This window comes from Mobula hypostoma, chromosome 19, assembly GCF_963921235.1.
Source record: "Mobula hypostoma chromosome 19, sMobHyp1.1, whole genome shotgun sequence".
Taxonomy (NCBI): domain Eukaryota; kingdom Metazoa; phylum Chordata; class Chondrichthyes; order Myliobatiformes; family Myliobatidae; genus Mobula; species Mobula hypostoma.
The window spans coordinates 63,478,982-63,493,256 of NC_086115.1; the positions used below are offsets into that span (position 1 = coordinate 63,478,982).

The following is a 14,275-nucleotide window of genomic DNA, read 5'->3' on the forward strand; positions in this document are numbered from 1 at the left end:
AAGAGCACAGCCTGGGCTTTGCGGTTTGTGTTTTGTGTTTAATCTATTACTTTGTTTCTTGTTTTTGTTTAGTCAGTTAATTTGCTTCTTGTTTTCTAAATCTGTTTCATGTTTATTGTGTCTTAATATGTTACTTTGTTATTTGCTTCTCCGTGGTTTTTATAATTGGTTTTAGGGGTGACTCATTTTTCACAGTGGCCATATGAAATTTGAGTTGAAATTTGGGCAACTTTATTCCGATATCAGATACCCATATTTCAGAGGGATTTGAGCATTTGGGGAGCAATTCTAGATGTTCTATTCTCTTTGTGTCCAGTGACAAATCAAGAGCTAGTGCATTTGTATCTCCCTGAATTACAAAATGGAAAAGTGATGGATGCTAATTTTGGTTGGAAATTCTGTGAATGGCATTTGAATTTGCACTCTGGATTTGCTGAATTTGCATGAAGACTTCTTACTACATTACAGAAGGGATGTCACGGATATCAATCGCTTTGATGATAAAGAAAGACAGTTGGGGAAAATTATCTGGCCTCCTGGGTTAGGGGATTGTGTTTTGGGGGAGCTGTAGTCTACTCCTGTGGGCACGTGGCTAAGTAGTTAAGGGATTCGACTAGCGACCTGAAGGTGGTGAGTTCGAGCCCCAGCCGACGCAGTGTTGTATCCTTGAGCAAGGCACTTAACCACACAGTGCCAAGCTGTATCGGCCCTTGCCCTTCCCTTGGACAACATCGGTGTCGTGGAGAGGGGAGACTTGCATCATGGGCAACTGCTGGTCTTCCATACAACCTTGCCCAGGTCTGCGCCCTGGAGAGTGAAGACTTTCCAGGTGCAGATCCATGGTCTCGCAAGACTAACAGATGCCCATTAGTCTGCTCCAGCCAACCTTAACCCATTAGTCTACTCCAGCCAACCTTAACCCATTAGTCTGCTCCAGCCAACCTTAACCCACAGTATGGTAACATTAAGAGTCTTAATAGTCCTGGTGGAGTGAGCGCTTTAAGGGCTGGTATTTTGCTACGTACCATCTGTATAAAGAGATTATACAAATTTGCTTAAAGAGATTTCCCCAGCTGACAGAGTGCTGGTGTAGGTGGTATGTTGAGTACAGATACAAGGTGCAAGGTGAGTGGCAAGTGACAGCAGGAACAGTATCCTGGGACAGCTGTGTCTATGCCAAATGGTGTTGTGAAGCAGGGCACTTGTTGGAAGCTGAATGGCACTTACTGGAAATGCAGATCCCAGGCCAACCCGTTGTTCCCACAGGGCAGTGTGGTTGATATGTGGTGCTGTATATACGCCACCCTAGTACTCTGGACAAGCACCTTACCCACGCTGATCAGTAACAGGGCTATTACAAAGGAAGGATGTTTTGAATGATAGCCTTTCTCTGCATGGTACGACCAGACAGTCTTGGGAACAGGGTTAGGGTATAAAATTAAGTGAGGGACCAGCTCGTTGGCTATTACACTCCAAGGTGGGGCTGGTGACCTTTTGGGGCACAGAGAGGTTGGTGGACTACTATAGTATACTGGGAGGTGACTATTGGGTTTACAGTACTGGGTACTTTACTCTTGTGTTTTATGTATAACAGTTCGGAGTTCATGAGAATTGTACTACTCTGAGGGGTGGATCATCATGTTTGCAACTTTTGAGGGGTGGGGTGTCCTGTCAGGACATGCCTTATTCTGATTGTCAAAAGTCGCTTCCATTGGGATTGGTCAGTTTAGAAGCTGTAGCTGCTTTTCCCATTGGATAACTGCCTGATGTCCAGTTTCAAGTATCCTGGGTATATAAAATAACACGTGGAGGGCGCTTGCTCTGTCTTCCATTGTTTAAGGCATGATCATTGGGAAGGTATGCTCTGTACACACTTGTAACTAAGTATGTTTGTTGAAAGTAGGCATGTCTGTTGGCTTTGAGTGTCTATAACCTGGGGAACATGAATGTTTGGTTGAATTTTTGCTGTTTGTAAATAAATGATTAATATACCTATTCACTGGGAGTGCTTTCTGTATCACTAGCCAGTCCCACAAACCTGATTCAACATTACATAACTCTAACCCAACCACAGGACAATTTACAAATGACCAATTACCTACCTGGTTAACCTTGGGAGTGTAGAGGGCTGATGGAGACATTAGATCATGAGAGGCATACATAAGGTGAATTGGTCATCATTTTTCCCCAGGGGTAGGAGAGTCTATAACCAGAGCATATGGATTCAAGCTGAGGGGGAATAAATTTAAAGAGGATTGGAGGCTCAGGTTTTTCCACACAGAGTGGTATGAGCTGCCAGAAGAGATAGTAAATACAGGAACAAATACAACATTTGAAAGAGAGTTGGACAGGAAAGGTTGAGACAGGCTGAATACAGATAATTATGATAAGCTCAGGTAGGCAACTTGCTCGGCACAGACAAGTTGGGTCATAGGGCTTGTTTCCACAGTGAGTAGCATGATGATCCACACACTCTTCAAAGATACAACTTATTGCAACATGGTCATTCAAACTTACTGCAGTAACATCAAACTTATTTACAGTATGATCAGAAAAAAAATGTTCCTTCAACATAAACCTGAAAAGGAGAGTGTAAAACAGCATCTCCTCCATTCTTTATTTAATTGTCAACTTAAATGATCTAAGTCATCCCAGCTGAATACAAATTGGAGATTTGTGACTATTAAAATATACATATAATTCAGGTTTCAAATTTAATTACCATTCAACCACACATGAACATAGCCAAATGAAACAGCATTTTTTCCGGGGCCAAAGTGCAAAGTGCAGTACCAACAGCACACAGCACCTAACACGAATGATTACAATTTCAGAAAAACAGAGAGTCACAAAGAGAAAAGAAAATGAAGTTAGTTGAGACTAGATCAATGCCTGGGGATAAAGAAAATATGGTCAGATGTATAAATGTACCCTCATATCTATGGAGAGTTTTGAGATCTCCGGAAGAAAGGTCAGCACTGGCAAGTTTTGTTTCCTCTCTGAGCAGCTCCTGTTTGTCAACGTATAGCATGTGTGCTCGGGGATGTAAGTCTGTTTTGTTGAGCTCACACTTGTCTGAACACGGCAGTGACTTGGAGGCAGGAAAGGACTGAGAAAAAAACAAAAGCACACAACCAGAGAGACACTTGGTAAATCTGTATCTGTCAATCAAATAAAATAGTTTTATCCGTGGCACAGAGCTGAAGTGCATTTCACAAGATCCGCTAGCTGATTCGCTCAGAATTAATAGCTTAAAAATGTTTTAATGTTGGTATTAGTTTGGTACTGTTACACTCACTGAAATACAGCAAAATCGCTTTTGTTCTATGGGCCATCCAGACAGATGATGTCAAATGTACTTCTCCAAAGTTAATAAGGAAACAGAATCATAAGCAACGTGCTGCAGTTACAGAGGAAGTGCAGCGCAGGTAGGCAAAGAGCAAAATCATGGGATAGATCCGGCGATCAGGTGTTGAGGAATTCATCCTTCAGTGTACGAAATGTCCGTTCAGAAGTCTCACAACAGTGGGATAGGAGCAGCTCGAGCCTGGTGGTTCGTGCTCTCTGGAACTTGAACCATTTCCCCAATGAGGGAGGGAGGGAGGTGACCTCGATTATGTTGGCTGCTTACCCGAGGCAGCAGGAAGTGCAGACGGAGCCACTGGAGGGAGGTTGAGCCTCAGATATCCTGTGGCTACTTCAATTTTCACAGACCAACAAGTGACGGCCTGCAGAGTGATGCAACGTTGATTCTTATCCATTTTTTTTCCTTTGGCAGTGGCTGAATATAGGGCTCAAATGTTTCTACACATTTACAGGAGGTTCCATTCCTATGAACCGAACGTAAACCTAAACATTGTAAATGTGATGGGAAACCAAGTTCCCAGCCGGTAGAAGATGCCTACAGTCTCAAATCAGCCAGAAAATCCATCCTGCTGGTCTCCAAAACAGGACATTTGGTGCTCACTAGTAGAGGAGGACATGCTTATTCTGCTGACCCCACTTTCCTTAACTCCCAAGAGTTGATCTGGTCTTCAATGACTTCATTCCTTTTGAGTATGCTAACAGTTACAAAACAGTTACAAATAGTTACAAAACAGTTACAAATAGTTACAAAACTTTCCAATTGGCATTCAACTGGGGTAGATTTTGATCACTTCGACAGGGAGAATTAGTTGAACCTGATATTACACAACACAACTAATCACAATGAACAAAGTATCCGCAACATACATCAAAGTTGCTGGTGAACGCAGCAGGCCAAGCAGCATCTATAGGAAGAGGCGCAGTCGACGTTTCAGGCCGAGACCCTTCGTCAGGACTAACTGAAGGAAGAGTGAGTAAGGGATTTGAAAGCTGGAGGGTCCGCTTTGATTTAGGAAGAGTTCAGCAACAGGAACAGCAAAAGCAAAAGGTTCAGGAACTTCTATTACCTTTCAACCATCAGGCTCCTGAGCTGGTGTGGATAACTTCACTCCCCTCAACACCTTGCAACCTATGGACTCACATTCCAGGACTCTACAACTCAAGTGGGCAGTATTTACTATCTACCTATTTATTTATTTGCTTTTGTTGCACAGTTTGGAACATTGGATGTTAATCAGCCTTTGTATGTTGCTTCAGTCACTGACTCTATATTGCAGTTCTTTGTTTTACTGTGAATGGCTGCAAGAAAATGAATCTCGGGGTAGTAAGTAGTGACATGTATATACTTTGATAATAAGTTTAATTTGAACTTTCGAATTTTGAGCTCAGCAGCAGAACAGAGAAATTGTCATTCAGCCCATCCAAGCACAACACTCCATTGACTCTGAACCCAACATGAATAAAGGCGACATCTTATCTCAAGTACAGATTAAACCTGGGAGTGATGAATGTTTCAAATAATATGTCCAAAGGGAATAGATTTAGGGTAAGGGGCAAAATGTTTCTGGGCAATCCAAGGAGGTATTTTTCTTTATCTGAGATTGTAGTGAGAACTTATGAAAAATCTAGAGAAGTACTCGCCCCTACAAAGCAAGAAGGCTATGGATGCAGTACTCATAAATTAGGTTAATTTGAATGTCAGCATAGATAACAATCGTCCAAGTGGCCTGGTTCTTGCTGATGACTAATGCCTTGTCCTGAATTTGTATTGTACACTCTTTGGCCTTAATTCTACATTTACACTAAAAGTGAGGATTTGCATTTCCGGCCACCTTATACAATGAAGTAGATTGTAAAACAATACAGGGGCAATTTTAATTGTTACATGGAGTCAACAGTGCGCACAGTCAACAAGCCTAGTCAACAGTACGCACAGCAAACTCCCGCTAAAGCAGTAATGTGACAATGACCAGATAATCTATTTTTAGTGAAGCTGATTAGGGAATAAATATTGGCCAGCACATTAGGAAAAATTTACATAATCATCTAAAGGTGACTAGGCTTCTGTTTAATGTCTTTATCTGAAAGATGTTACAACCAGCAGTCCCTCAGTACAGGACAGACAAGCTGAATTTCTCAATTTTCTGACTCAGAGGCAAGCCATTGAGTGATTTATTTTATTAGCTTACAAGCTTAAAAACAACAAGTTATAGAAACCTATCTTTTCATATTTTTATATGAAACCTATCAAATATTGAAAGGCCTAGATTGAATGGATACGGAGAGGGTGTTTCCTATGGCAGAAGAGTTTAGGACCAGAGGGCACAACCTCAGAATAGAGGGACATCCCTTTAGAACAGAGATGAGGAGGAATTTCTTTAGTCAAAGGGAAGTGAATCTGTTCAATTCATTGCCATAGATGGCTGTGAAGGCCAAGTCATTGAATGTATTTAAAGCGGAAGTTGACAGGTTCTTGATTAGTCGGAGCATCAAAAAATATTGAGAGAAGGCAGGAGAATGGGGTTAGAGGGAAATGGATCAGCCATGTTGAAATACTGGAGCAGACTCGATGGGCCAAATGGTCTAATTCTGCTCCAATGCCTTACGGTGTCATTTGAAGAATGGGCTGTGCTTCCCGCTTCTACTTAGGAATTCCATCCCTGTACACAAATAGAACTTCCAACCACTTCCACAACAAATGTCATACTCAGTGTAACAACACTCAAACATGAAGTACTAAAACCCCCATTGGTTCTTTATCCAAAAAATCCAGCAAAATATTATAAGGCTGAAACTAGGCAACTACTAAACAAATCCAAACTTCACTATTTCAGGTATATTAAATTCAGACTGGGAAAGACTACTTTTATTAAATGGGGAGAGGAAAAACCTTTTCTACACTAAATAACCTAATTTCTACCTCACTTAGTTAGCATTCACATGCAACAGCTCCAGAGTACTTTCTGACCTGGCCTTATTGCTCAGCTGAAACTGTTCATGGAAAACAGTTCTTTATCAATGGCTCAAGCAACACACACAAAATACTGGAGGATCTCAGCAAGTCTGGCAGCATCTGTGGAAAAAAGTACAGTTGACAATTTGGGCTGAGACCCTTTGGCTGGTCTCAGCCCGAAACATCGACTGTACTTTTTCCACAGATGCTGCCTGGCCGCTGACTTCCTTCAGTATGTTGCATGTGTTGTTTGGATTTCCAGCATTTGCAGGTTTTTTCTTGTCCATATCAATGGTTTGTGGTTGCATTCAATCACAAGATGGCGCCAGAGAGCAACATTACCACAGGCGACATCCTCCAGATGGTTCACGCTTTCACATCTTTTACATCTTCTTCTTCTCTCAAATGTGGTTCTGCTACTGTTGGAGCCTGTGATCTACAGTTTGATGCTGTGTTTTTGAGCCGATGAGTGACCTGGTGCTTTGCTGTCTCTGAGAGGGTTCAGGGAGACAAGCCTCAAGGTCAAGAAGCTTGAAGACAGGGCACGATCCCATGATCGACTCAATTTCTTGCCGATCTTGTCAATTAAAACATCGAGGTAAGTGCGGAAAGTGAGCGAGTGTTCATTGCCGCCTATCAGCCTCTCGCTCGCTGCTGCAGAGAATCTCCCTCCCTCTCTCTCTCTCCCTAAAGGAAGGCTCCTATGTTTGAATGATCTCTCGCTCCCTGAATGCCATTGAAGGATGGTGCAGAAATTATGGATCTGCAGTTTGCACTGGACGGTGGTTCACATTATGATGGGTTTTCTAGTTTTTGGTTGCTCCTTTTTCTGTTGCTGTTTTGGGCAACTTTGAATTGGGGTGGCCTGCAGATAATGAACACTGAGCTGAACCGGATATGCTTTTGCGCTTCATACCGCTCCTTGCATTGGTTCTTTTTTTTTCCTGTTTGTACGGTTTGTTTTTTACATGTTGGGGGGGGGGTGCATTGATGTTTTTCTGTGAACGGGTTCCATGGTTTGCTTTGTTTCGTGGCTGTCAGTGGGGATGACATATCACAGAGGGTTATACTGCATACATACTCTGATAATCAATGTACATTGACCCTTTGAGACAGCAACGGATTTCTTCTGAATATTCCTCGAACTTAGCCTGAACAAACCCAATCTTATCAGACGCCATGTGAGAAAGTGCCACAGAACTTATCCAGATTACTCTCAAAATAAGTCCACTTCATGTACTGATTGATTTAACTATTTCACCACTTAGGCTAATGAAAATATGCACCCTATTACACAAAGATCATCAATTGATCCCGTTAAATTTGCAGAGGAAAGCTGAACTCAAACAATCTCAGCCAATGAAGTTTGAGAATGATTGAAGAATAAGGCTGACTGATTGTTACATTTAGATGCCTAACAAAATAGGACTAATACCTACTAGTACAGATTACCACCTCTTCCTGTTAAGGCTAAACATAATTTAAGTTCAAAACTCTGACATTAGTTTGCAGAGAACTTGTCTTGTCATGTAAACAACATAAAAGAGATATTTGTCATTGCACTGGGTGGGCGAATGGACAGGAAGTTAGACCCCTAATAATTAATGCATGGACAATATGGTAATCATATTCATCCTAAATTGTGCCTGAACTGTACTGAAACTGAAAAGTAATTCTGCAAGATCCTTATTTATCCAAATCCATGCTGGGGTAGCAAGGCTAGCTTGAAGCTAAAGCCATTTATTTTAAACACGCAGCCTTGGTTTATCGATTCAGACTTTGGTCCACAGTGAAGTCAGTATTTCAGCCATAACCATGGACATTGCATCCTCTGACACTGAAAGGTTGCAGACAATTCATCTTGTCAAATTTATTGGTATGTTAACAATGGATTTCAATGGTTGGCAGATACTTCAGAAACTCTCTTAGCAAATTGGAGGTACAAAAGTAGCTTGCATGTCTCCTCAAATTGACCATTAGTGTTTAAGTATCAACTGCTCACAGCTAAATGGTCAAACTGGGAATAATAAAACACTGGTTTCAAGGTCCCAGCAGCTGATTCAGGAAGCATTAAATATTTTTTTTAAAAGATGAGGGCAGTTGTCAGAAGCCCAGAGACATTATTTACCAATAAAATACGTTGAACAGGAATTAAAAATATGATATTATCATTCAGAACCTTAATCTGTTTTTGCAATTGGTCCCTTGTCTACAATTCACTATCTAATAGTCAGGCAGCAGTGATCTGTTTCTGTGCAAACCCAGAATGTGTGGTATCCCACATTGGGACTATGCACTTTATCAGGTGCCCCAGCTCCTTAATGCAAATACAGCAGTGATTCCGGTTAATTGAGCCAATTGTTAATCAGGCAGCTATATGAGACAATTCATAAAGAACAAAAACTATTGAGAAAATAGCCAGGATTCCCTTCATTTATTTGGGACATTACGCTGCTTAATTGGGACAGGAGACCGCTGCCGAATAGTTTCTACCTGATGTCAGTCGTGTGCACTTGTGTGGCTGTTAGATGCAACATTATGTTTTGAGCGCATCAGTCTGCGTGTGTTTGTGTTCAAAAGGCAGTGATTTTTGTCACTGATAGTTGGTGAGAAATAAGTAGTAGGACAAATCAAAACTGTTTTGCTCACTACTGCTTAAAACAGTCAGGCTTGGAAATGCCAGAAACAGCCGGTCGTAAAAATGAAACGATTTCACTACTTAAGCAAGTTAGGGACTATGAAGAATTTGAAGGTATTGACAATCATCTTCTATGTAACTTTTCGTCCCCACATGTGGCTCCAAGACATTCAAAAACTTCTACAGATATACCGCGGACAGCATTCTAACTGGTCACATCACTGTCTGGTATAGATGGACCAATGCACAGGATGGGAAAAAGCTGCTGAAAATTGTAAACTCTGTCAGTTCCATCATGGGCACTAATCTCTCCAGCATCACGGACACCTTCAAAAGGTCCATCCATGTCATACCCTCCTCTCATTACTACCATCAAGGAGAAGGTACAGAAGCCTGAAGACACACACTCAACGATTCAGGAACAGCTTCTTCCCCTCCACCATCAGATTTCTGAATGGACAATGAACCCATGAAAAGTACCTCTGTGTTTTTCCCTCTTTTTTCAGTACTTATTTTATTTTTTTACAAAAACTTCTTGTTGAAATTTATAATTTTTATTACTATGTATTACAATGTAATGAAACAAACTTCACAACATATGCCAGTGATATTAAACCAGATTCTGAGTCTGATTCATTCACCATTTCCCCTTAATATTCCACACAGAATAAAATCAGCATGGGCACAGGAAGTAAGGAGACACAAATCAAGTTTCCCAAAAGAAAACTGATTAGAGAAAGGAGAAGATTACTAGGTAATATACAGAAATATCATGTAAAATTAAATGGCTGGATAGTGACATTTAAAAGAAAAGATTGCTCATTACCAATGTATTAAGATAATTACAGTATTACACGTGAAGAAACAGAAAGGGTACAATTAGTGCATGTTAATTTGTGAATAAAACTACATTTAGTTAAAAGTCAAAAGGGACGAAACATGGCAACCTGTGTGGATCGGTTTTGTCATCTCGAGACTTGAGCTATAGGATTATTGCAGTCAGAGATAATACGCTTCTCAAAGTTTTCTGCTGTACTACACTGCCCCTAGCTGTTTATAGAAGGGTACTGTCTTCAACACTGGAAAAATAATATAAATATGGATGCACCAAATACGGTTTCAAATATACTGTACATTTCTTGAAATGTTAACATTTTAGAAGTGAAATTAGCCATTTTTTACTTTAGTTCCAAGTGTTTGATGTTTTCCTTCTCAATTTAAAAATCATAACTAGTATAAAATTAGTCCTCAAAACAAAGCCTTTCATTTGAGAATGGGTAGGTTTGCTTTTATTTGACAGACTGTTGAAATGTGTGTCCATTTCTTGATTTATGATTTTGCGAAGTACTTCTCACCTATCGATTCAGGGAAATAATACCATTCGGACCACCAAGCCTGCTCTGCCATTTCATCATGGCTGATTTATTATCCCTCTGAACCCCAATAAAGACTGCATTTTGCTCTGAACAAGATCGCACTCACATAAGAGTATTATCAAACAGATGGTCTGTTTAAGTGACAATGACTGAGGGACTCTGGGGAGAATTTCCCTGTCCTTCTTCACTGTGGTCCAATGGAGACTTTGCTTCTGTCTGGGTGAACTCAAGCAGGTTATGGAGTTGAAATGGTGACACGGTTTCTTCCTGTATTGATGCCAACTGGCCCACTCTCTATTTTCAGCAGATTTTGTTTTTATCCCCTATTTACATTTGATGTAAAAGGTGGAAATTCCAGTAACAATGTAGCATTTACGTAGCACTCCACTGGATCACCAATTGAGACTTGATGCAAAATAGACTGAACCAATACAATAATGCTACCAATCAAGCACACTACGTACATGTACAGAAAGATTGCCATGACAGAATTGATAAGCTAAATGTAATTTTGTTTTTTTAATCTAACCTTCTATATCCCAAAGTTCAAGGTTCAAAGTAAATTTATCATATATAGCACTGCAAAAATCTTGGGCACCCTTGATTTTTTTTATATATAATATTTAGTTTAGATGTCTATTTTTTGTCTTCTGCATTAGTGTGTCAGTAGAAAAGAGCAAATTTTAGGTTTCCAAACATTCGTTTTCCAAAAAAAAAGTTACAAAGAATTTTTTGTACTTCATTAAAGAAAGTAACATCTTGAGTAACAGAACACTTTTCAAATAAAAACTTGATGACTTTGTAGGTATATAGCTCAGTGCATGATTAAACAAAGATCACGAACAGGTGCTAATGATCAATGACATAATGAATTGAATGAACAAAATTGATTCACTAAAACAGAAACAGGTGTCGAAGGAATGAAACTGGGTGAAGGACAGCCAAACTAAAAGGTGAGGTGTAATAGTTTAACCTCCAAAACATCAGTTCTTTAAAGGCAAAGGGTGGTCAAGCCAAATAATGATTTGATTTCGTTTTTTACTGTTTATTGGCTTTTTTAGTAAATTTTCTGATATTTAAAAACTTTTCATTATACTATTTTTGAAAGCATCTTTGCTTTACACAATTTTTGTTACACGTGCCTAAGGCTTCAGCACAGTATTATCGTGTTGTAGAATACATCAGCAGTAGGGTGTGGACTTTAGACAAAGTTTTATATAAAGATTCCAGTAAATTCTGCAGTGAAACTTCATTAAATCAGAATCTCACTCCTTCAGACCCTGATGAGCAGTGTTTCAAACCCACCCAAAATATCCTCAAGTAAAAGATGACTTAAATGTTGGAAATAATGCAATAATGGTCAATTAATTTGGTGTTATACTCAGATTACCATCACTGCTCATACAATACATAAGAACAATTGAATCTTTTCACTGTTCACCTTCTTCCAGTTTACCAGGTCTGCAACTCCACACAGAAACAAGTGACTGTTGAGTCTATGGGGTCACTGAACATTGTTACCGTAGCTCTGAAAGTTTGTTTTCCACGTTTAGTTAAATCTTTCCAATACAACCGTACCACTGGAAGATTGTTCAAGTTTAGCTTACCCATGCAAACTCATCTTGCCAATTCACACTCCGACACTTCACTCTCAATGATCAGCAAGTTCATGAGAACACTCCCAAACTTAAACAAAACTAAAACATTCACAACTATATTCAGCCTGAAGTGTAGTGTGGATGACCCATCTCAAATTCCTCCTCCGATGTTTCCTGATGACAGGCGTGGGTTTTAAGCCATTTCATTTTGGTCCACATGACTTTGTTAGATGGCTGAGAGCACTGGGTGCAGAACCAGGTAACAGCACTGCGGAAGTACATTCAGAGCTTCACCTGTAGTTTCAAGGCGGCTTAAAACCACCCAACAACTTCTCAAAAGCAATGCGTTACAGACAATAAATGCCGGTCTGGCCGGTGAAAGTGCAGATTCGGAATGAATCAAGGGGAAATCTACAGCCTCTGTGCACCTCCCGAGTTTAATTGCTGCGCTGTAAGCCAAGGCCCCACACTCACTGGGCTTCAAACTTGTGCATTGGCAACCCCTGCATTACAGGGGAAGATTGCACATCTACAACAGGGTCTGTATTGCAGTTTTCCATAATGCACAGCACATTATCTACTCATGTGTCATGAAACTAGAGTTTAAAACAAAATAAACTTGAGCTGGTCTATTTACTTATTCTTTACCATTTAAATTCCATGCAAGCAAATTTTATTCTCTATCTGAAAGTTTTGAACAACGATTTCTGAATTTTGAGAGCAAATTTCCTTAATCCAAATGACTGTAATATACAGGATCACCTGTTTTAAGAAAGCTTAAAACCTGTGTCTTCAGCTTGACATTTTCTCTTGCCCTGATATGCTTTCAGTCTTGTTTGATAACTTTCCCATGTTGCTTGACACAACAAAGCTGATATACTGTGTATGTGTGTCTCTCTCTCGATCTATATGAAGCAAAAAATTCCAGGAGTACAAATATGAGTGCTATTGTTGAGAATTAACTGATGGTAAGCATAAAGATAACAGCACAAAGAGAAGCATAATACACTGGATATACAGTCGGCCCTCCTTATCTGCGGGGGATTGGTTCTGGGACCCCCGTGGATACCAAAAAGTGCGGATGCTCAAGCCCATTATATAAAATGGTGTAGTATTTGCATATAACCTATGAACATCCTCCAGTATACTTTAAATCATCTCTAGATTACTTATAACACCTAATACAATGTAAATGCTATGTAAATAGTTGTTATACTGTATTGTTTAGGGAATAATGACAAGAAAAAATGCTCAAACAACGAGTGCTGGAGAGAGAACTTCTGGGTTTTCCTGATCCGCGGTTGGGTGAACCCGCCGATAAGGAGGGCCGACTGTAAAACGGGAAGATCAGAACTGTCTCAGCCAGATTAGACGTCCCTCTGTTGATGAAGTTTCCTACGGACAAGGCGTTTGTTCACATCACAGGAAATAGCTAGAGACAACTCATTCAGCCTTGTCCCAGTAGTTACACAGTATATAAACTTTGTTAATGGCTGCAATATGTAGAGAATGTAGCATGTTATACTGAAATCACACTTGTGTGAAGGTGCACAGTCAGGGATTTCATTTTCGTAGTGGGTGGTCTGCGGCAGCTGGGTCTTCCTGTTCTCAGACAGCCTGACCCTACTTCACAAACCACCCACAGCATGGTGCAGACACAACACAGTCACTACTGTCTCTCCGACCTAACACCCTCCAAAGGGCCTTAAGATGTAAATGTCTTTCTCAATAATGAATGTAAAACACATCCACGTTAAGAAATGAGAAAATAATTACTGAATTTAAACTTTGTAGTTTCTAGAAAAAGCACTGTTTTGCTGTGGCTGTTTGTATACTATAAGTTAAAATGTCTGCATTTTCATAGCTCCTGAAAATATGAATTATTAATGCTGAAGGAAGGAAATATACCCAGATTCAGGCTGATAAAGCCCAACAGCCAATACAGGCCCAAGCACACTTAAACAGAGATGACAATAAATAAAAGTTTATTTATCATTATAAACTTCAATATTTATAAGCAAAAATACCGTTTTGATGGAGCTTCGAGTCTTCTCTTTCCACAGCTCCGTGCTCAGCTCTAGTGTACAGTGAATGTACTCAGTTCGGTCATACAATCCGAGAATAAATAACCTGAAGAAGAAATATAATTATTACTCCCAAGCCATCACAATTTGTGCATGACACTGACCATCCTTTGCGTGCAATATATCCCAACATAAATGAGCATCATCGTCTACAATACACACAGAATTGCTGTAACACCATTCTGCATTTCCACTTATCACAAATATTTTTGTTCTGTGCATTTCTCACAGATCCCGCCTTCTTTCCCGTCGAAGGTTAA

General features: G+C 40.0%; 1 protein-coding gene across 1 annotated transcript in view; it reads right to left on the reverse strand.

Annotated features, from left to right (window-relative positions):
- Window positions 1–14,275, reverse strand: part of pdzd8 (PDZ domain containing 8) — a 258,403-nt gene that overhangs the window by 135,627 nt on the left and 108,501 nt on the right. The window contains exon 3 of the mRNA XM_063072050.1: window positions 13,959–14,061. Coding sequence (XP_062928120.1) covers window positions 13,959–14,061 — 103 coding nt within the window. The remainder of the gene's footprint in view (window positions 1–13,958; window positions 14,062–14,275) is intronic.